At 40.3% G+C, this 23,899-nt stretch overlaps 1 protein-coding gene across 2 annotated transcripts; it reads left to right on the top strand.

Moving 5' to 3' along the window:
* The first annotated feature begins 227 nt into the window (after positions 1 to 227).
* Positions 228 to 15,585, top strand: ldlrap1a (low density lipoprotein receptor adaptor protein 1a). Of its 2 annotated transcripts, XM_051955934.1 has the most exons (10): positions 228 to 409; positions 6,732 to 6,874; positions 8,027 to 8,139; positions 9,495 to 9,609; positions 11,264 to 11,336; positions 11,616 to 11,711; positions 12,307 to 12,434; positions 12,693 to 12,727; positions 13,037 to 13,068; positions 14,602 to 15,585. In XM_051955934.1, the coding sequence occupies exons 1-10, from the start codon at positions 325 to 327 to the stop codon at positions 14,646 to 14,648; spliced, it is 867 nt and encodes a 288-aa protein (XP_051811894.1). In that variant the 5' UTR covers positions 228 to 324; the 3' UTR covers positions 14,649 to 15,585. The 2 variants fall into 2 exon arrangements, with proteins under 2 accessions (XP_051811894.1, XP_051811893.1); XM_051955933.1 differs by lacking the exon at positions 13,037 to 13,068.
* The last annotated feature ends 8,314 nt before the right edge of the window (positions 15,586 to 23,899 follow it).

The following is a 23,899-nucleotide window of genomic DNA, read 5'->3' as shown; positions in this document are numbered from 1 at the left end:
AAATGTGAGCAAACGTGTCATGAACAAAAAACAAACAAAAAAAAAGTCCAGAAACTGCTTCAGTTTAAGAGGGTTTACGAGCATAAAATAACAGAAGAATTTGTGTTGTTATTTTTTGTGCCGTACACTTTTTTCTGGTACCGCGTAATGTCCCATGTGACTCAAATGCAGCATTACTTCCCCGCCTGGCATGTAAATAGCGGGATGTCAGACTGCACTGGAAGGCAGCACCAGTCCATCTTCCCATCAGCAGTCCGGTCAACAACATTCTCCAGGAGGAACCACCGCAAACTTCACCGACTCCCCGCTCTTCAAAACACCGACATGGATGCCCTCAAGTCGGCTGGGAGAGCAATTATCCGGAGCCCAAGTATGGCGAAACAGTCGTGGACTGCCGGCAGACACAGAAGTAAGAAATAGAAGTTAACTGAAGAGAAAAACGTAGAGATGTAATTATATGCATTTTTTCTGTCACCACTGGCTGCTAATTTCACCGTGGCGAAGTTGACTTCAGCCAAACCTTGTGTCCGTTTTACCACAACTACGGACGGTCGGTGGGCTAATTATGACATTTTAAGCTAACTTTCCTAAAGTTTGTTTTATGTTCCAAAAGCAAAACCGTCCAAAATGTTGTCATTCGGTCGACTGTCACAACAAAGTGACAAAAATGAAGTTTGGCATCTTTTTTTTTTTTAAACTTTCGTAAGGAGCGGTGCGTTTTGTTTGGTTTCTCAAAGGCTTCTAAAGTGCACCATGAAAATGCAACATTGGGGCTTGTTTCTTCAGATTTTTTTGAGGGGAAATGTTGCTATTTCTGTCTTAGGAGGAGGAGTAACCATTCGCAGTGCGGTTTTTCCAGTTTTTGGATTTTCTGAAAACAGCCGGCAACAAAAATAGCAGTTAATTAGTGAAACCTCTGAAAATCATGAGTTGCATAAATATTCGACATGTTTTCACTCCGATGCTTCACGCGTTCCCTGGTGATGACTGTAAGATTATAATCATAATATTTTCACAGGGTTTTACTGCCTTGGTCAGTACAATAACTTTCTTTTATTGCCGTGTTATTTTACTCACTGCTGCAGTATTTTGGATTTGTGGATAATCCCAGAACACCCCCCTCCTTCCACCCACACCACCAGAGGAAGTGCAGGGGTCAGGGTCAGAACTTACTGTGAATATTTTTTCCTTTGTGTCTTGCTCAAGGGCACTTCAGCAGGGCAGGAGCTTGCCCACACAGCAACATTAACATGAACCTCTTTTAAGACCGCTCTGGTGCCTTTTGTGGGACTCAAGGGCCACTTTGTAAGCTAAATCTCACTTGATCCTGGCTGTAGAGTTGTGGGGGGAATGACCGGGTGGCTTAGAAAGCCTGAAAGCTCCCCTGCCTGTAACCAAGAGGACAAGCCAGGAATGCTGCGGGTCAGTCAGTGCACGGCCCCTCGTTGGCACTAATTCAAGCCGGTCTATTTTAAATTCCAGAAAGGCCATTGTCAAATCTATAGGGGGATTAGAAAACGCAGGGTGGATTGCACTGATGTACTCCATTATTGTAACCTTAGTGGCTCACCTGGAAAAAATGGCAATGTGTCGGGAATTTGAGATACACTTTTACATCTTTGCAGCGCATTAGTGTGTTAATGGAAGGGGCTCCGATGTTAATGTAGTTACTCCTGCACAGCTGTCAGTGGCTGCAGTTACCTCTGATTGTAAACAATCCAACAGACAAAAATAAAAATGCAAAAACAAAAAATTCACTGGAAGTGTATTGGTTTTATGATGTGTAGCTGGTAACTGCTCCACAGTAATGATGGAAAAGTACAGTTCCAGCATGCGTGATGCGCATGTGCAAAGGAACACTTATCAGTATTTTATTGCATTTTCACCGTCCGCTTTAGACTGGGTTACTTTGTTCTATGTGAGGTAATTGCATCAGGCTTTTTGACTGTAAATGGGTTCCTGCTCTGTTTAATAGTGGAATTAGCAGCTTCCTGAAAATGCAGCTACTGACCCACTTGTTCTAGAAGTAGTGTATTGTAGTATAGATTACCAGGTCTTCTCCTGGCTGCAGGGTTCACATTCCTCACCAGCACTGACCCATATCATTCATGCCAGACTTCCAGGTCTGGCTCTGGCCCGATCGGACCAAGTCGGGATCGGCCTATATTCCTATGGACTCAGGGACTGTTTTCATCCGGTGAATTTGGCTAACTGGCCAAACAGAACACCACTAGGACCACTAGAGCCTTGTACCATTTTGCAGAATGCCATGAATGAGGCTTTTGGGGCTTAGCCACTCATCTTTACATATCTGCACACTGTGAGTGACTTTGCATTGAGGAGGCACCTATTCAGCCGCCGTGGGTTGTGCCCTGTTTTTAAATGACAAAGGCCTCATCCACTTTCCTGCTCTTAATGCCCTGGCTTGGTTGCCCTAAACGACCTACGGCGGCACACTGCCAGTGTCAAGGACCAGCCTGAGGGTGCTCGTCTGTGGCAAAGAGCCTTTTTCTCGGGGCCTCCTCAAATCGAAGCACATGACCGTACACCAATGCACACAAGTGATGCTTAGTATGGCAAATCACTGCCAGGGTGGAAATAATTCCACCCCAAAATGAAGTAGTTACGAAAGCCGGGGACGTGCTTTTTAGTTAGCTCTTTTCTAAGTCAGACTGTTCTTAGGAACAGGGTTTTTTTTTTCCTTCTTTTGAATACACTGACATTTTTTCTCCATTTTCTGATGTTTAATAGACCAAGTAACTAATCAACCAATCAAGAAAGTAATCCACAGATGAATCAAGAATGAAATTATTTTCAGTTACAGCACTATTTTTAGATTGTCCTACACTGTGAGCAAAAATACAAAATGATAAAAAGTCTGCTGGCATCTCTACGTTTCTGTATGTGGAACAGGTCCATCTCATGCAAGCATACAGGCTCTGCAGTTGCTACAATATGAAAGAAACTGTAGTTTAGATGAGTTAAATGTGTGCAAGTTTTTAGAGCTGTGGTTTGGGGTTTTGTGGTTTGACTGGTTTGTCAGACATAACGGGCAGAAAGCTCAACAAACTCTGCCAATGAGAGGAGGAGTAAGTCCTCAAGTCTGGCATAATTTGCTCTCATAAAGTTTAAAAAACATAAAAACACACAGGATTCACTTGTCTAATTCCCGTAAAAATGCAGTTGAACCAAAAAAACTGTTGCTCTTCTTTTAGTCCACAGGCTGATAAGCGAAGTTGGGGTGAAAGGCCTCTGAAATTGTTGTTTATCTTTGCCTCTGCAAATACACTTTCAGACTAGCTTGTTATCACAAATATGTTTATGTATCTCTGCATCAGCAGAATCCCTCACATCGACTTAGATGAATTTCTGTGTAGCTGCAAATCGGGGGAGTAGAGAGAATAGTGAAATGGCAGCAGAGGTTTGGTTGTAAAAGAAAAAGATATTTTGGCGCAGAGTGCTGGAGTGGTCTGAAGTTGTAGAACCACAGTTGGTGGTTTCCCCAGTGATGCAGTGTTTGGTGTAGACGCACAAATCAACCAGGACGTGAACTGCCTGACAGTTGGACCTTTTTGGATCAGCGTGTCTGTTGTCACAGTGTTAACGAAGACTTTCTTTGCACCGAGCGACATTAAATGGATCCTCATTCATCAGTGTTGGATGTAATGGATGACTACCGAGCAGAAGACTGAAGCTGTGTCTTCATCTTCTTGTAAAATTCCTCTTTTCTCTGTCTTTATCTTCCCCCTGTCTTTTAAGCCATTTCCACGTATGCTACCGTCAGACAACTCATGATTGTTTTACAAGCAGCAATTAATCTCCTGACACTAACAGATGGTGAGTTTGCTTTGTATGTTAAGTAGGGATCACCTGGTTTTACTTGGTCTAAGTTCACACATGCACACAGCTGTTTCCTTTCACGTGTAGTTGTTGCTGCTGACCTTTGATCCCAAACCCTCCACATTCTCGGGCTGAGCTGTGCCTGGTACCTGCACTCTCGCTGTTTTCTCAGAATAGACAAAATTGAAAGCTGATGCTGGTACTTTAATAAAGACTTGATGTTCTCCATTCAGTGGTGTGACACCAACCACAGTGTGAGAGCAGCTTATAAAGCTTGCAATGAAACTTCTTTCACTCAGTCTTAAGGAGTTCTTTAAAAGGCTGACGTCTTTTGGGGTTTAAATGAAAGGTTTTGTGTTTTAAAGGCTTTTTTACAGGCATTAACACTAGAAACTTGTTATTTTTTTAAGACTTTTAAAGTGGCGCAAGCTACAAACACTAAACAACTGCAATTATCAAGTAGGGTCACAAAATATTAGTTCCTTTTTCAGGCTTCTGTATTATTATTTTATTCAGTGTTTTTTTTTAAATGTATTCATGTGGTGTTAAGTGCTGACAAGAGATGGTGATGACACACAAACTGATTTTTCATATAAAGAAGTGCAGTGACAAATCGCCACTTACAGCCCTGATGAAAGCCAGTAGACACACATTAGTTTGAGCCAGTAACTTTACAGCAGATTGTTTCAAACAATACCTGATTCCTCCCAGCTCATTTTAGAAGTTTGTGCAGCAATTGCTGGACTTTTTTTTTTTTTTTTTTTTTAAATCATGTCTCCTTCTACTTTGCTGTATCCATCAAAACTTTCACAAAAAGGGCAGAAGTAAAAGTTAGAGTGAAAACTATAAACTTATATCAGGCTGAAATTGTCCATACATTCATACTGTAGTTAAATCTTTGGCTCTATGACCAGCAGTGTTGGTCAATCAATGCTCTGCTTTGATTCAGGATGAAATAGCTGTTGGGTTGCCATGAAATTGTGTTTAGATATTATTGTTCCTTTTTGATCATTTTAATAAGAGTTGATTGTTGTTGTTTTGTTTTTTTTACTACCGGATACCAACTATTATTGTAATTGAGGAGACCGGTGGTGATTATTTTGAACTGATGCACATTGGCAGTGAAAGGGAAAACTTGACTAGAATGAATTTGTTTATTCATGTGTTACATATGTGTGTGATTAAGCAAGATATTTTCTCCATTTTTACATTTCCGTTTCAGTGTTGGCTGGTTGTTATTTATGATGACGAACCAATCAGATAGTGGTGTGGGTGGGACTTTACTTGAGACCACATAATAGTTACAGATAGAGAAAATAGTATTTGAAAGCAGTGCATTTATGAGTTTGTTTTGTTGCAAACCAGTTAAAAAAAAAATGATACTGAAAACTGGTGAAATGCAGAACATCAGACCACCATGATGCTGATATGTACTGTTTTAAGTGAAATATTTATGCAACTGTTTTGATTCTCATGCTCCTTCCAAGATGCATTTCTGATTGTCCTGTTGCTTTTCTTTTAGCACCATCACCAATCCAGTATGTCCAAATATCAGCAAAATGAGTGACATTCCCATCACCTTCAGCCGTATGTTTATTTAGTGCTGATTAGCAAATATTAGTGTGCTATCACATTGATCTAAGATAAGGAATAAGACAAAGATAACACCTGTTGCGCGTCACCGTGGCTATGTTTGCATGCTAGCAATTAGCTAAAAACACCAGTTTGCCAAAGTGCAGTCTGGCAAACCCACTTGCATTCCTGTAGACTTGTTCCAGTGTGCAGAAGAACATCTTGTATGTGTTAAGCTGGAATTTGTTTTTCAAGAAGAATATGAATCATTAGCATCCTAACATTCTTCACAACAAAGTGTAAAACTATGCCAAACCTTTTTTGAACACAGTGATTTCTTTGTTTTCTGTAAATGATGTACATTTTTGGAATGTCACTTCGGTGCAATGAATCTCAGCTCTGTAAAGAAAGAATCCTTTTTCATCAGCTTCAATGCATCACTGACTCTATCACTCCTTAAAAACCTTCTTGCTGGTCTGACTTATCAGCATGCAGCCTTCCCTTCGTGTATAGTGGTTGTGTGGACTTGTGCCTGCACGAGTATGTGGTATGCTCAGCATCCCAGAGGAGACAAATGCTAGGAGGATGAATTTCTAGGTAATGGTGGTGTTTTTCTGCTCTTGCTTTCACCTACCCATCCTTTCTTTCTGTGAGGAAATCTGTGTAAACAGTGCTGCAGGGTCATGGCCAGCCGGCACCACGCAGAACCTGATAGGAAACCACATGGAGGCAGCAGCTGCTCCTTTAGCACTTACAGTTTTAGCCTTCCTCGTTCTTTTGCAGCGAACATGTCAGTATGCTGTTTTTATTGGAGCTTTTTTTTTTTAATTCTACAAAAATTGTGACTGTGAAGCACTTTTACAAAAGCATACGCGGCCTAGTTTTGGTCAGATCAGTTATGTTACTTTCAGCAAAGGAAACCACACTTTCCTCTTATCACAGTATGTCAGAGTCCGTGTACACTTGCTTCTAACTCTTTGCCTTTTTATTGTCGAGTCCTATAAGTTGTTTTGGAGATGAAATATTTACTTTACATCCACAGAACCTCTGACCTAGATACCCTGTTTTGCTTTTCCTCTTCGGGGAGAGAGTAGATGAAATGGCTCAACTTAAGTTCAACATGGGCTGTTTACATTTCTTCTGATTTGTGTTTTTCTCCGACTCTTTGAATGTTCTCACGACTGGTGGTATTTACTTTGGAACATGAAATGGGGCAATAAGTGCATAAATGTTTGATGTTTTTAACTTGACAGGAACGTGATGACTGTTGATCAATCTATTGGCTCACTTGTCCATAAAAATCAATTTTTCCTCTGTAGAGCTTCCGGAGAACTGGACTGACACACGGGAGACCATCTTAGAGGGCATGACCTTTAACCTTCGTCACCTCGGCATGACACTAGTGGACCAGCCCAAAGGAGAAGAGCTGTCAGCAGCTGCTGTAAAGAGGATTGTTGCCACGGTCAGGGCTCAAATGACAATTTGTTTTCGCTGCCTTTTGATGTTTACATAAAAAAGTACAAGTACCATGTATTCTTTGATCACTTCTACAAAATGTGTTTCCAGAATCATTAACAGTCATGTCGCAAAAAATGCTCCATTGGTTTTTAAAATGGCTAATAAGCTTGAGGCTTATTAAGCTTGAGGATGTCCCAACTAATGGATGACTGTGTTTTCTGTCAGTTAAAGTAATACACGTAAATCAGGATTGGATTGGGGGATTTTCACTGATAGTGTTCAACTGGTAAAAACATCTCTTATTGCTGAGATGTGGTAGGTCTTCACCAGTGTGATAGTTATTCCAACATTAGGGATTTTATGCCACATATGGGTGGACAGCCTCAGTGTGATGTATGATCTTCTTATCAAAGGAATTCTAAAGATAGTGTCATAAATAATTAATTAATGGCTCTCTCCAAACATTCTTACTGCATGTGAACTAAGCAAACATGACCGATTGTGACGGGATTAGGATGATGCTCATTGGATGCAATGTAACTTAGCTGGCAGCGTCTAAACCAACATCTTGAAAGAAGCAGTGGTGGCGCATATTGGCGTTAAAACTTGAGTTTAGGTGGCAGACTTTGTATCCCATTTTCTCAAGTAATGATGTGATGACATACGTATGTTCCACTAAATCTATCTGTTTGACTTGTGATTCAGATAGTGTTTCGTGATACTACTCCTGAAGAAAGTCACGTGATAGACCACCAGATCGCCATCCCCTAATGTGATAGAAATGTCCTACATTTCCCCACCATTTGTAAAGTTTGGACCAGTTTTGATTTTAAAGCTGCTGTTCTTACTTCAACTGTTCCCCTAGACCAACAAACTAGACTTGGATTTGTAGTCAATGGAAGGGGTTTCTTTGGCATTGCATTGACCCATTGATAAAATCATACATGTGACCTAAAACAGTCACTTGTTGTGGTCTCTGATTGACATCTCTAACATGTAGTTTGTAGTTTTAGTAGGTACAAGTCAGGTGTATGTTCGCCTTTGGCAGCTATGTGTGAGGTTTTTGTAGATATGCCATGCTCTCTTGATGTAAAACTATGCATCAAACCATACATGCTACTAAACAAACTCTGCTTCACTGCTGTCTCTTTGACAGGCTAAAGCCAGTGGGAAGAAGCCTCAGAAAGTTGCTCTCAAGGTTTCTCCTCAGGGAATCGTTCTTTGTGACAGCTCAACCAATAAACTCCTGGAGAATGTTTCCATATACAGGTATGTGTGGAGCAGCACAGGTTTTGCAGCATTTTAACTGCGTTGTACTTATACTACCATTCAAAAGTTTGGGGTCACTTTGAAATGTCTTTCTTTTTAAAAGAGAAGCAGCAGTTTTCATAATCGGAAATTCAGTCTAGACATTGTTAATGTGTTACAGACTATTCTATCTGGAAATGGCTGCTTTTTAATGGAATATCTCCATAGGGGTACAGAGGAACATTTCCAGCAACCATCACTCCTGTGTTCTAATGCGACATTGTGTTTGCTAATGGTGTTGAAAGACTAATTGATGATTAGAAAACCCTTGTGCAGTTACATTAGCACATGAGTAAAAGTGGGAGTTTTCATAGAAAACATGAAATTGCCTGGGTGACCCTAAAGTTTTGAATGGTAGTGAGCCGTACACTGTTACCAATATGGCTCATGGCTTATGGAACCCATATTACAAGAAGGAGCAGAACTAAAGCTTTGTAATGATGCTTGTTACACTGAAGTAATCATGTTGGGAGGATAGATTAGACCTTTACAAAATAATATATGACTATTCACCCATTTTCACACCCTCGCCTCTCGACTGAATGAGTCACAAAGTCCGTATGGCTTCAAGCCCTACTGCACATCAAAATAAACTGCAGAGCTTACCATTTTCATTGATAGTGGTGTGCTAAAGCATTGCAGTAGTCTGTTTTTTAAATTAGACTGAATTTCTGTGTTGTGTCCAGCTGTCATTACTTCCTACTTTATATGAAAATATATACGCAAAATTCTGAATTTGTTTCAACAATAATGATTCAAAGATGAGTGCAGTTCACGTGTGCACAAGTGACTGGTGATCCTTGACTTGCACGGTGAAGTGTCTATTGGGAGCCTCTTTGTTGCAGTGGAGGGTTGGAGGAGGGGCAAACATCTAGCTGGGCTGATGCTCATGATGAATCTAATAATGACATTTCTTCACATTAGGCGCTAATTACATACTTGTCCTGCTTCCTAAATCATACAGTATTCCACCATCATTGTTTTGATATTGCCAGATTCCAGACAATCTCTCCTACACAAGTATGAACAGATATTTCTGCTGACAGCATTTTATGGTGAGATACATGTAGAAACAGAATAGCTTCATAACACGACTGTTTCCCACCTGATATGAAGTCTAAGAAAGGGAACTCTGCATTACATCATGTCAAAGGATGGAGGATCTAGACAGTCTAAGCTAAAAATGCAGCAGGAATGGCCAAGACGAGAGCCTAAAACGAGTGAAATTAGCTTGAAAATAGTTGAGGGCTCATGGGGTTAAGTACCTTTGACCTCTTTGTGTGCTGCTTGTCTAACCTGTCACCTCTGACCTGCAGAATATCCTACTGCACTGTGGACAAACTGCATGATAAAGTGTTTGCTTATATCGCTCAAAATACCCTCAACGGGACCCTGGAGTGCCACGCCTACCTCTGCTCCAAGAGGAAAGTGGTGAGTTTAGAGCTTCCGTGTTTTTATGTTGAACTTGAAGCGAGCACTTCTCAACAGCTCAAAGATTAAGTCTGCCTTTCTCTGTGGTTTGGGGGGTGGGGTTCAAGCCTGCTTCTGTGGTTGGAGCGAATGGTTTATTTTAGTTCTGCTTTTCCCTACTTACCTTTCTGGAACAGCTATCATTTATCCTGTAACTGTGGTTCTCGTAAGTGCCTCGCTGACACCGTAGCTCTACCTTCACCTCGCCTCCCATCCTTAAGAGGAAATCCAAGAAGTCGAGCTCCTGTCGTCTCCCTGTGTCCTCCCGCGTGTTGAGAAACGGAAGGGCACTTTTGCTCTCATCTTACCTGCCTCCACACTCATCCCCTTTTCTCCCAGGATAACATGATAATACTGCACTTAATTAATACTTCCTTCTCTCTGACTGTGGGTGTGCAGATAGTTGTGGTGACCTCTTTCTGTCCTTTACTGTAGCTGCTCTTCAGTCCCAGCAGAAACCGATTTGACTCATGAAAAGAATTGACTTTCATCGTGATGTCTGGCGGATACAGTCTCTGATTAAAGTACACTCTCTGTCTCTGCCCTACAGAGGCAAAAAGCAGTAATTACATATTTGGATGAGTTAAGACCTGAATCAGACTTTCAGATGTGTTTTCTAAATGGCAAATTATGATGCCACTGAAATGTGTAATTTCTAGAAAACAGTGTTTTATGTTTGCAGAAAAACAGCTCAGTTCACATACTGATTTTCTCTAGGTGTTATGTGTAATAGACAAACGGTAAATTTGACCTGGTAACATCCTTATATTTCTTTTGAAAATCATGTAATTTGATGCAGTTAAGCTACTTTTATGTCACATACTTGTATTTTTGTTATACTGATTTTCTAAAGAAAACAGACTTTGTTTGATTTAGTGATTGTAATCCTGAGAGTAGGGTTTGTTTTCTTAAACTAGCTTAAAATAGATTACGGAGCTAAAAGAGCACATTTGTTCGCTGACATTGTTGCATCTTATCAGGATTATCCAGAGCTAGAGTGCAGCAATGATTTTTTTGTGTCAAACAATCCGCCTTAAGACATTATGCTTCATTTTTGCCAGCCAGTCCAAAAACCTCTTTTTCAGCTTCACTACTTCTGTATTTACTGCTCTGTGCTTTTGTAGGGCAGAAGAGAAGTTGCCCCAGGTCTAGTCTTAATAAATGAACAGCATTATCTCAGTTAATCAGTTTTTAGGGTTGATCATCTTCGCTCAATGTTCCAGTAATGACACAGCAAGGAACATGAAGCACTGAGGTGACCACACATTTCTATGTGATAATTACTGCAGACCAGGTTTCAGGAGCTTGCATACCTTTTCTTTGATGATGTCTGCAAATAGAAAACATCACTGTTGAGGTGGAACATTTTTTTAACCAACTATGCAATTGTCTTTTGTTAAAATCTTGTTTTGCATATCTTCTCAGAACAGCACAAGTAGTTCACAGAAGCACATTTCTTGTCTCGTCTCTCAGGCGACATGTTGAAGATAAAGCCTTCCACTCTTTAGTCTATGCTTGCTGTAACCGGGCGTCACTTAGGTTGGAATATGTGATGCATTCTGCTCTTTTTTCCTGCCACATTCGTTTACAAATTGTGTTGTCTCCTTTACTCCAGGCTCAGGCAGTAGCCCTGACAGTAGCCCAGGCCTTCACAGTAGCCTTTGAGCTCTGGCAAGTAGCCAAAGAAGGTAGGAACCACACTCTTCTCCCTTTTCTCCTGCAAATGATGTGCACACACACACACACACACACACACACACACACTATCTCCAACGCAGTGCTCACACAGGCACTTGTCTTTGGAGAAGTTTTGTCAGTGTCTGCGCCTGCTTGTGTTTGTGTTAAATCAGCCTTGATTCACCAAGGGTGCTCATATCTGGTGCATGTTTGCAGTAAATAGGTCTTTGACCTGCTTTTGTTGCGTCTCTTTACAGTTCTTCTAATTTTTTTTTTCTTTTGTCTTTTAGAGAAAGGGAAGAGAGTGAAATCTGGCTCTGCTGGAGAGGCCAGCAGCAGCTCCTACTCAGAGAGATCGAACAGCATTGGGAGTCTGAAAGGAACAGGTAAAAAAATATCAGTGTTTGTAGACACATCGCTGAAGTGCTTGTTTTGTCAGTCTTGTTGGTAACATAGCAGATATACTTCACATTTACAAGTATATTCATGAGCCTGTCACAAACTGTTGTATTTGTATAAATAAATTGAGTGTCTGAATATTTTCTGAACAGTAACGCCTTCAAGGAAATATGGTTAATTTTGGAATTTGTTTTATCTGCACAAAACATTGTTAGTCTGTTTAATAAAAAAGGCAATGTCCTCCAGTCATTGAATAAAATCCTAACATCATATTTCTATGTATCAACCTTCAATATAACGATTTTTTTCCATGAATGTAGTCCCTTTCTGCCTTAAAATGGCTCAGCTATAACATTGTCATTTAGTCCGGCTTTGCCTCTGTCTCTACTCACTCTTCTTGACTCTCAGCACTGTAAAACTGGTAAATTGTATTTTTGGAGTAACTGATCCATACATGTTTGACACAGCAACCATTTCTGAAGAAGAATCGTTTTCTCAAAGAGGATCTTTAAGCAGTTGCAAATATCAACAAATACTTAGTATCTATTAGTGATGGTTGTCTTTCCCTCGCCTCTCAATTAGATGTTGCCACAGACAGCCTTTTGGCCTTTGAGGACAGTGTGAATGTGGTGGTGGAAACCAACGGAAACGTAGAAGAGGATCAGCTGGATAACCACCGGCCCTCTGAGACCAATAACAACGCTGCCTGGGTATGATCTTCTGCTGCTTCTCTGGCTTTCGCTGTACTGAGCATATTTAGGAGGAAAGCAGTTGCACCTTACTTTCACTAAGGTCATGACCACTTTCAGTTTGCATTTTCATGAAAAAGTTTTAGGAAATAAGTAAGCCTCAGTATATTGCTTAAAAATGCTTCATGTATAGTTGAAAATGAGTGAAAAAGAGTTATGTGTATCTATGTGGAATCTTGTTATATGTGATGGTATGAGGCAAAATCCTTTTTCTTCCAGGAAATAGAAGATGGTTTGGATGAAGCCTTCTCAAGGTGAGATATTGGTGCTAAATATTTAAATGGTGAAGTTAGTCCTGGTTGATTAGCTATGCTGCTTGTTAGATATAAAATGCCCCATCGTCAAAATCTGCTCATCAAATCCTTCACTGTACTGTTCTGTAGTTCATTCTCACACTGCTTCACAGTGCCACTTACTGATGATTTCTGTGTATTGCAGTATACAAACCCTTCGTTCTGATAAAATGCAAACCTGCAAAATGTGGGGATAATCTCAAGAGACACTACACAATCAGTGAGAAATCATTTTAAACTGTCCTCAATCTGCTGTGTTTGTATCTCCAGCTGTGCTCTGGATAGCTATGGTTCATTTCCAGGTAAAGTTAAGCACCACTGTCAGCCTTTACAAGCCTTACTTAGTACGATAGTCCTAATTACTAACCAGACATCAATCCATTCCATTACATCACTGCTAAACCCAATTACACGGCTTGCAGTTAGGTGATATTAGTCAGTAGTGTGAAATACAGTAGCTTCCTCTGTGTTTTATTGCTTCCCAGATGGATTCATTGTCGACCGAGTCCAGAAAGGAAAGCTGAATTAAAGTATTGAATTTCAGTCAGAATGAAAAATGTCCTCGTCTCTGCCCATCTCATCATCACCAAAAATTGCTTTAATCTTTTTTTTTTTTCTCTGATAACCCTCTCCTATGATATATATATATATATATATATATATATATAGTCTGACTGGACTGAAGCAGTGAGAATTATGTGAATCCACTTCACACAGCAGGCTTTGTTGCCATTCTTGTGTTTGTGTCGCTGCTGGAAAAGTGGAGCAGTGGGTCACTCGAACTCGGTGACGGATCAACACCATTTATCCCATGGTTCAAATGAACTGAATGTCTTGAAGTAATCCAGCTGACCTTCACCCGGACTTTGTACATATTTATTATCCCAGAGAGAAAGGGATGTTTGCAGCCAAATGGAGGGACACAAATTAGAGCAGCCTGAGGTTTTAGTTATATAAACTGGTCTGGCAGGCTGAGGTGCAGTGAAGACGGCATTAAAATCAGAAGGTTACTTAAAACTAAAGGGTAGAAGTTAAATAAAAACAGCTTTTGTGGCTTGTTGATTCTCAGACAAAAATAAATAGAGAAATGAACAAGACCTAGCACTCATCATAGTGTACAGCTCTATTTACAAAAGCGAGTAGGCCTTCTGTCTTTTTCTTACATTTTTAATTTGAGTCTATGGTGACTGAACTGGCAAGATCATTTCTCCTTCGTTACAGCTCTAAATCTGCAAATGTTTGCAGAAATAAAAATGATGAACCAACTCCCAGGCCTGCTCATCATCATGAATGTGTGTGACAAAGTGTCACTCTTTGGTTCCCACGTAGAACATTTAGATCCTGCCTTCCTCGGAAAGGTTGTATTTTTGATTAGAAAATTGCTGTTATTCAATGTAGCACATTTAGCCTAACCATGACTGCTGATATTTCCTGAAAAAAATCCAGTTAAAAGACCAAAACCACCAAAACCAACAATGAATTTGTCCTTGTAAGTTCTACTTGTGTATAGGAAGCCTGATTTGTGTGATTCCTCTGCACCTCAGAGCTTCATTTTTAACGAAAAATTAATAAAAACACCCAACCTCTACTATTGTATCACTAAAAATGCTAAAAGAAACAAACTGTTTGAGGGAATTATTTAACCATTTTTTTAGAGAAAGTAAACTCTATATTTGTGAATTTATGAAGAAGGTATTAAGAGACAGATTAACTGGTTTTCGTCTTTTAATTGGATAATTAGAAAGTAGAAAAACTTAAGCTGTGTCTTTTCAAATTTTCAAAAGGGAGCTCTTGAGTTTCAGTCTGTTCACTTTCCTTCCCCTCTGTCTTCTCAGACTGGCAGTGTCGCGTACTAACCCCCAGGTCCTGGACACTGGGGTGACGCCCCAAGACTTGCTCACTGAACCCGACTGGGACAACGCCAATGGAAACACTCCTAACGGTTTGAGTCCGTTTGGGGACGATATCTTTGGCTTCTGACCACCACTGCACAGCGGGGAGAGAGATGACAACTAGACGGAGGAAGAGGCGTCTTCCTACGATTTAACATGATATTTCGTGTCTATTTCAAATGAGGCTACAGTAAGTCCTCAAGGGAACAAGTGTAGAACTGTGAGATGAAGTGTGGCCTCTTCACCTTGTTGTTGCACTCTTCACATGAGCCGTTCTTCCCTTCTCTGTGGAACCAGCACAGGCTGCTGCCCCTGCACACCAAAGCAATAATAACATCCTTTAGTGTTACTACATCTCTTCTGTTGTTACGCTGCCAACATTAGTGCTAACGTATGTCCACCAAGTCATCTTCTGTTAGCATGTGTTTTTCTTTTGTTTACTTAAATTCTTCCGTTTCTGTAGTTTGGGCATCATAATCAGTATTTTGTATGTGTTTAGTTATAATTTATAGTTATTTTTTTATGGATTGCATAGGACTTGATTGTACAGACTGTATCAACAGGCCTTAATAATAACAGCAGGACAATCAGCTATGATTATACCGTCAAATTACAAAAAAAGAAATTCTTAAGTACAACATGAGTGGATTTAGTCTAGTGAGGTTTTGGCCTTTGTCTTGGATGAAAATTGAAGATTGTTTTCTGTCTATAATCTGAAAATCAGTGTGCTTGTTCTATTTATATGAAATCTTCCAGTGGCTCCTTCAAGACTTAATGTTACAGGCATTACTTTTTCGCTGCAGCAGTGTAACATTCTTCTCTTGAAATGAAGCCCAGATGTGTTCACAACCCGCTGCGGCCCTTTCATTGTACACTTTAATCTACCAGCATTGTAAAGAATTGAAATATATTCATGAATACACAGTAGTCCTGGTATATTTATGTACTTCACTTAGATTACAATGGATGGAATCACATAATGACTATGTAGATTGAAAGAGCAAACATTTTTGTGGGAACTTAATTTGACCTTGACAGTTCATTTAGTTGTTGCTCTGGATTCTCTTATCATTTCCAAGGTCCAGAATTAACTTGATTTTGCACAATTGTTTGACAATTTGTAAAATATACACATTATATAGAACTTCAGTGTTTATGCAAATAATGTAGGGCTGTCATTACTGTTAAAAATGATCTTTAAAATGGCAGTGTGCCAATGACAAACTCCAAAATATGGATTCAGAAATCCAGGGTGTCATCCATGGCAAACCTTAAGAACCAATCCTGTTAACTTAAAGGGTGGAACTTCCTGTATACTTGCTGGGATTTAAGAAATACAAGCAACAGTGTAGAGGTACAACTCAGCCATTTCAAGAAAGTATTGGATTATTTTCATACAAAAAGAACTTTGAAACATGTAACTTTGATACACAGGGGGGGGGAAAAATCAGGGTTTTATCAGTGAGCGGAGAAGGCCTTTGATATTTGCAATTAGGGATGTCCTGATCACGTGTTTAACTCCTGATGCGATCTGAGCAATTTGATGTTTATTAGTATCTGCCAGTACCTAGCTCCATTTATCAAGCTACTAAACTCTTCAAGTGTTGCAGATAGGCTGTGGTACAGCTCCCAGGCTTAGGTTTGTACAGACACTGATCTCAAATATAGAATCAGGACAAGCCTACTTGTAATACACACACTGATCAGACATAACATTATGACCACCTGTCTAATATTGTGTTGGTCCCCTTTATGCTGTTAAAACTCCTCTGACCCAGTGGGGCATGAACACAGGACCTCTGGGGATGTCCTGTGGCAGTGAATTCTGTGGGTCCTGTGGGTTGCAGGGTGGGATTAACCTAAATCAGGCTTATCCTGGGACATCCTACAGGTTGGGGGTGGTGTTTGACCTGCAATGTGTAGGTGGGTGGTACACGCCAAACATCCATGTGAATGTCAGGACTCAAGGCTTCCCAGCAGATCATTACATTATGACAAGGTGATCGATGTTATTCACTTCACCTGTCAGTGGTCTTAATGTCGAAGCTGCACGGTGTATTACAGTGTCCATCTTTGAACCTGTAGATGAAGGGGTCTTAGGAGAGGGGCCAGTGGAGGGAGGTCTGAGGTGTTCCTGTTGAACTCTCTCTTTCTGGCCTCCATCCTGTGCATAAGCAAGACTGTGCACAGGACATCGTGGAAGAGTGTTGTGTGAATCAGTCTGAGCCACTTTGTTTCATATTTACAGAACTAAGGCTGTGTACGAAGAGCAAACAATAACAGCTAGCGGACTGTAAAGGAGATTTTCCCTGAAGTTGACATAAACTGTAGTGGATTAGAATCTCAGACTTTACCTTTAATATTACTGCCTATGCTCACAGGTTGTACTTCTTATGACTTTCTTGTGTCTGAATGGGCTTAGATCAGCTTCTTAAAGTTCATGATTATATTTATTTGCTCGTTTCTGAATGAGTCCTCACTTTTGGTTGTCCCCACATTTGCACAGACTCTGTGCTGCTCTTGGATAAAAAGAGGGTGCGGCTTGTTTGTCCCAGCAGCAGGGGGCAGTGCTGTTCTATCCAGTGTAGTGAAGCCCACACAGATTCCTGCTATTTAAGACTTAAAGCTGTGTCTAATGCTGGTCACATCTTCAGCTCTGGACCAAGGCAGTCATTTGTACTCTCCACTGCTGCACAATGATGTTATAACTTGTCTAATTCGTTCTAATAAGTGTCCTCTGTTGTCCCAAATTCAAAGTGACAGTGTAGGTCAATAAATGCAACTTTATTAGCTCTGAGAGAGGTCGTCATAAGGAGGAGAGGATGCTTTGTGTCAGACTGATCTATAAACCACCAGCAAGAGGACATGATGGCAGAGGAGGAGGACACTGGGCCTCAGCCTGTCTGGCTTCCTCATCATACACACACACACACACACACACATACACACACGTTCCCTGCCACGTTCTGTATTCGAGCCATGTGTGTGAACAGGACTCTGGAGGGCTGAAAGTCACGCGGTCTCGCCTCTTTCTCTAACAGGCTGTGGCTCAGTGAAGCAGGGGCTTTTTTACAATTCGTCCCGACAAGCTTACTTAACCAGCTGCATTATTTAACAGTCTTTCCTCAAAGGGAGCTCCAAGTCTCTGTCTCCACTCTCTGTAAGTTTGATGAAAGCGTGCAGAGTGAAGAGAGCCAGGCAAAAGTCTCTTCTCTGTCAGAAAAGGGACCGATACTGTAGGCGTAGACACACTTAAAAGGCAATAAGGGCTAAGGACTCAGTGAGTGTTTGGGCATCAAGGTCAAGCGGCGGCAGATGGATAAAAGCAGCCGAATATGAAATATCTTTACAGAAAACTGCAGACTGACTTTAAATGAGCTTAAATCTGCCTTTTTGTGTTTGTGCATTTTTATTGATGCATTAAAGTGAATATTAAATTTCTGGCAACACCATACCAGTGGACACCTGTGAAATGGAAATACTTATCTAAAATTCAGGCACCTCCTGTATTTTTTTTCCTTTGGCTTCTTTTCAAGGTCTTTGCTATAAACCTCAGTACACTTCCTATTCAATATACAGAGAACAAATAATCTCCAGAAGAATATTCCTTCAAAGAAGACACAAAACTGAGTGAGCTTAATGGAATAGAAAATTTTGGAAAATATGGCTTTTTTTGCCAAGTCACAGATGAGAAGTTTGATATCTCTTTCATGTCTGTTAACTATAAAGTCAGTTAGCCAGTTTGGTACACTAAAAGCTGGGAAACAAACTACCCTGGCTGGCAAAACGTACAAACAAAATGGTAAAATATCCTTACAAAGTTGTGTTTCTAGTAAGCAGTTATGGTTTACCTTGACAAAAATTGTTGCGATGTGGCCACAAGATTCTACCAAGGTCATATTTTCCTATTTAAAAAAAAAGATTTGTGGCAAACTTGTGCCTGATTTTTGGCTATCTTTGTGGGAACTGTCGGCTGTACCAACTTTATCCTTCAAAGAGTCACAGGGGGCCTGGAATCCATACAATCTAGGATTCCATGCGAGCTGACAACAGGCAAGAAGCAGGGTATTTTGAGGTTTTCAAGCCAAGTCTGAAACAGAAAGATTCAAGCTCACATTCTCACCTATGGTCACTTCAGAGTCCCCAGTTTAAATATTCAGTAGGCACAAGGAAACAGCCAATCAGCATATTCCAACCCACAACCTTGTAGCTCACCACAGGTTTGCTTATGAAAATATGTCCTTGCAGCAAGTTTGCGGTAGCAAAGGTAGCCTGCTATAAATGCCACTATTACCAGAAATGCAGTCTATGGCAAATACAAACTTGCCAGATTGTCACTTGCCTTAGGCATTTGACTTACTGGCAAACTGTGATGACAAACAGCATGTTTGCCAGCCGTGGCAAATTTCTCATCATTGCCAGAATGCTGCTTGACATTTGCCACTAATGAGCAACATAAAACTTGTGACATTTCTTTGGTAAACTAATGTCTTCACTGCAAATCAAGCAGACCATTTCCACAAATCTGCTAAAAAAAACACTTTCCTTTTGTAAGAAACATGAAGCATGACTTTGCACAAGGACTGAAAGCAGCTGAGGAGAAAGCGCTTTCCTGGCTAAAACTTTAAGGTGGTCAAAAAAACAGGTCACTGGTGAAATTGGTATTAGCTAACTATTGTTTATGCGTGTGTTGCCTTTGCATCTGGAAAGGTATCAGATTAGGCATAAGCTAGCCTCCATTCAGACTGACTGTTTCTTTATTGAAGCAAGTTATAGTAATTTAATAATCTGACCGGTATTTATAGAAGCAAACTTATTGTTTGCGCTGTTCGAGGAGAAGATACATTCATGCCTGTACAGCAGCTGAAGCCTTAAGCTTAGCATAAAGATGGAAGGCAGTAAGCTTGGCCCTGACAAAGATAACAATTCACTTAATAGCTCATGCTTACAAAGTAACACAATTTATGTTGTTTGTTTAATGTGTACCAAAAACAAACAGTAAAAGCAATGAATTATGTTTTCATGAAGCTACTTTTTTCTAGAAGAAGCAGCAACTTCAACCTTATTGTTGAGGACTTTGGTGAAACTGGTTAACTGCAAATGGTTTTTACAATGTTAACATTTTCTGTGTATGAAGGTATTAAGAGATGTTACCAGAAATGCTATGAGGTAAAGACTCACAACCTAAAGAAACAGGAATATAAATCTATAGGAGAATTTAATAATGCTAAAGATGGTGGTTATGACACATGTCCCGCCATTCCCTAAAAAAGCCAATTATCTGCTTGGCAACCACCAAACAGGGAAACATCCAACTAGCATTGCTTTCTAAGCCTTATTTTGAGGTACAGTATGAGGTAAAACATGTTGGTCTGCAGCTTCAGAGGTGGCAGCAGTGCTCTGTTTGTGCAAGGCTGTCTATAGTCTGGCCCCAGCTTCTTATTTAGCATACAGACATGAGAGCGGTATTCATTTTCTGAAGAAACTCCCAGAAAGAAAGCAATTAAGTGCATGCCTAAATGACGGTTGCTTGTATAACAGTCAAGCCTTTGTATTAGCTAACTACATTAGGGAAAACATGCAGAACAAAAGCCGAACATAGTACAAGAGGCAGCAAAATGGACAGCTACTGTACATAGAAAACCTTGTTAACACACAAGCATCAAGCATTCGTTTCTGGCTTTCACTCAACAAAATCTTGTGTAAACTGACTTTGAGGGCAAAGAGGGCATACAGCGGTTATGTCATGTGCACAAATAGCTTACACACTGGTGTGTGCTCAGGGTTATTGTATAGCTGAGTCAAACGCTGCAGTGAAAGTGCCTCAGCATCGAATAAACATTTAAGCAAACTAATCCATAGCCTCAGCTTCAAAGGAAATGAATCTACAGTGGCTGCAATCGATGCCATTCTTGATTCACATATCTAATGAATTTGGTGCATGAAGTGACCTGCAAGCTGTAGTGTATTGGAGCACTTGGACGGCGATATGAATATCGCGTTGTTCCTCCATCTGGTCATTCAGCTAAAGTCAGCGAGCACAAAGACAAGCTGCATTCAAGGGGGCTGTAAAGACTTGCAAAGGGAAGAGAGCTAAATTTAAAGTGCTACTGATGCAGAGGAATGATTGTGTGTCTCTGTGCATTGTGTGCATTCATGTCCTTGTCTTGACAATCACATCACATTAGACAGACGCAATCCAAGCTACCTGCCATCCAAAGCGAGAACCAACAGAAGTGTGTTTGCATCATTAGGCTCTATCAGGCTCCTCTGACAATCTATGCAGTCTTCATCTGCTGCTACTGTTTACCCCATTCATTATAAAGTAAATATCACCATTTTATTTGACACAGCACCATTAGCTCGTGTGTGTATGTCGGCCAAAGTGTGCGAACACCTGCGGTTGTATGCTCTCTGGAGCCCCAGTCTAATTTATGTTCTCGGTTCCACAGGATGCCCTGGATGGGTGGGAGTGAGTAAGCGTGTGTGTAGGTGGGTGTGTTAGGGGTTGTTATATTGATGCACGGCGACTGCAGATCCGGCCTCATAAACCAGCCTTGAGTTTGAACGCCCGGGCCACATCCATTGCAATCTAACCTTGTCACACCCCATATGCTGGCAGCCAAATTAGGCCACCCACACCCTTCATTAGTATTCAGAGAGATAACATCTGCTCTTACCAAGCTCTAAAGTGATCTCATCTATTAGGAAACAATCTAGTCCAGCCTGAAGTTTCACCTGCTTCCTATTTGATGGACATGATGCAGTTTGATAAATATTACATTAATTATAGATGTCTCAATTGAGCCAGTCAAGACAATTTTGACCTGATTCATATCCGTATGAATCTAATCCCATCCTTCGTTTAAGTCAGATGTCACACAGGTGCTCTAAATTTTAATATGTTTCTTAATAAATGCAGTGTTTGGAATTTATAATTGATTACTTTGTACTCCGAACTAAACAAACAAGACATTAATCCTCTGCTAAATTACAGAACTTGAAGCTCAGCCTTAAGTACACCATTGGGATATAGGTATGCTTCCTTAGCTGATCCCACTTTGATTTTTGTATGCCGCTATGCATCACAAAAGTCTTTGTCACGGTACCCCTTTACAAGCAAAACCCCCACAATTCACTGTGCTTGCCAAAGCAGAGCTGCTCGCCTCTTGCAGCATCAAACACGAGAGGTTCTACCTACCCAGGTACTACAGGTAATCTGCAATACATCAAGTATTTAGGAAAATGGCCTACCAGAACCTCCTGTTTAAGAAGTGTTCTCACCCAGTCCTCAAACCATCACAATCTGGTCCTCGTAAAAGTCACTCAGATCCTCATGCTACCCATTTTTTCTGCTTTCAACACATTCACTTCAAGAAAACTGTTCCCTCGGTGCCTAATAAATCCCATCATTTGACAGGTGTCTCTGTAACAAGATAATCAATGTTACTCACTTCACCTGTCAGCACTTTTAATCTTGTTGCTGATCAGCGTACAAAGAATATATGAGAATCATAAAATGGGAGTCACAATTTTCAAGGCAACTGCCCTGGAATTCCCATCCTTTTAAGACCTTATCTTTTTCACAGATGTAATTTGGTTTGGAAATATGCAAAGCTAAAGCACGAATGTGTCTCTGTCTGGTAGAGAGGCCCTGTATAAAAATATAGCTCTAACACCTTTATTACAGCAATCATATTTCACCACTGAATGTGATTACATCAAACTAATTTGATACATAGCAAACCTGGGGCAGATGCGGTGGAGATTATTTAACACGTTGCTGTGTAACTTGGTACACAGAAGAGACTATAAAAGACATTTGCTCGGGAACTGAATCCGAAAAGCAAACGTAATTCATCTAACAGTTTGGCTTGGCAACTTAATCTGTCTGGTTTCTCACCAAGCAGAAGGAAACAAGTCTTTAAAATAAATACCACCAAAAAAAACTTAAGTTACAATATTTAAATTCACCATTATTACTGAGTGACATTCATTTCATAAACATAACAAAGGCATTGTTTAAACCTTTTCATGTCATATTCTGTAATTCTGTGCATGTTATAAAAAGCAGCATCAGCTCACAGCCATCATATTCACTACTGATGGCTTTTTGTCATGTTGCTGCCATCTGCTAGTGTTGGGGATAGCTAATATTAGGCTGAAGTTGATGCTATATTTCTTCTTCACAGAGTGCTATGGCTTGGCTTTGAATCAGAAGTTCACTCAGGGACAGGGCTGGGAATATGCACTACTTCAGGCCTCACTACTATTTAAACAGGTCAGTTGTACACTACCGTTCAAAAGTTTGGAGTCACTTACAAATATCCTTATTTTTGAAAGAGAAACATTTTTTTTCAGTGAAGATAACATCAGATTAATCAGAAATACAGTGCAGATGTTGTTAAAAATGACCATTCTAGCTGGAAACGGCTGATTTTTAATGGAATATCTCCATAGGAGTACAGAGGAACATTTCCAGCAACCATCACTCCTGTGTTCTAATGCTACATTGTGTTAGCTACTGGTGTTGAAAGGCTAACTGATGATTAAAAAACCTTTGTGCAATTATGTTAGCACATGGATAAAAGTGTGAGTTTTCATGAAAAACATGAAATTGCCTGGTTGGCCCCGAACTTTTGAACGAAAAACGAATGCCCTTGACAGTTATCATGAATGAGGACATTAGTTATAGAGGCCAGAACCTTTTTTGTATCAAGCTGTAGACATGTGTATTTCTGCTGTAAAGTTGTGCATTTTAACATGGGAGTCTATGAGAATCAACTCGGTTCGGAGCAAGCCTCAAGTGGACTTTCAAAGAACTTCACTTTTTTGCACCTCTACATTGGCTTAATTTTACAGTTCTCGGGGGCTGCTGGAGATTTATTGATGAAGACAGGTGATTTGGCTGAAAGCTCAAGAACAGACAAATAGTGGCAAGATTGCTTGTTCTGTTCCCTGGTTCAAGAATGCAATTTGACAATCAATCTCCAAGCCGACACTGACGAAAAGTCCTTAAGTGTTCGCAAAAAAAGGACAAAAATGTGTGAGACAACTGGACGAACTCAACCTGCTGATAAAGTTCTTGTGATATGATCAAAAGCTGCAGAACAGCAGCTAAATTGGCCTTGACATGAGATTACTTTCTCAATGGATATTCAATTTACACTAACAATAAAACAAGGCTGGAAGCAGCAAATTTCATTTCTGATTTAATCAACATATTTTATTTTATTTTTAC

This window comes from Acanthochromis polyacanthus, chromosome 11, assembly GCF_021347895.1.
Source record: "Acanthochromis polyacanthus isolate Apoly-LR-REF ecotype Palm Island chromosome 11, KAUST_Apoly_ChrSc, whole genome shotgun sequence".
NCBI classification, from domain to species: Eukaryota; Metazoa; Chordata; class Actinopteri; family Pomacentridae; genus Acanthochromis; species Acanthochromis polyacanthus.
The sequence above is the reverse complement of the archived record's forward strand: the minus strand, read 5'-3'. Positions and strand labels throughout refer to the sequence as shown.

Excerpts from the sequence above, each read along its gene's own strand:
- ldlrap1a (XM_051955933.1), top strand. The coding sequence starts at position 325 with ATGGATGCCCTCAAGTCGGCTGGGAGAGCAATTATCCGGAGCCCAAGT. Across the intron at positions 8,140-9,494 it reads GAGAATGTTTCCATATACAG|AATATCCTACTGCACTGTGG; the intron begins GTATGTGTGGAG and ends TCTGACCTGCAG. Across the intron at positions 9,610-11,263 it reads TCTGCTCCAAGAGGAAAGTG|GCTCAGGCAGTAGCCCTGAC; the intron begins GTGAGTTTAGAG and ends CCTTTACTCCAG.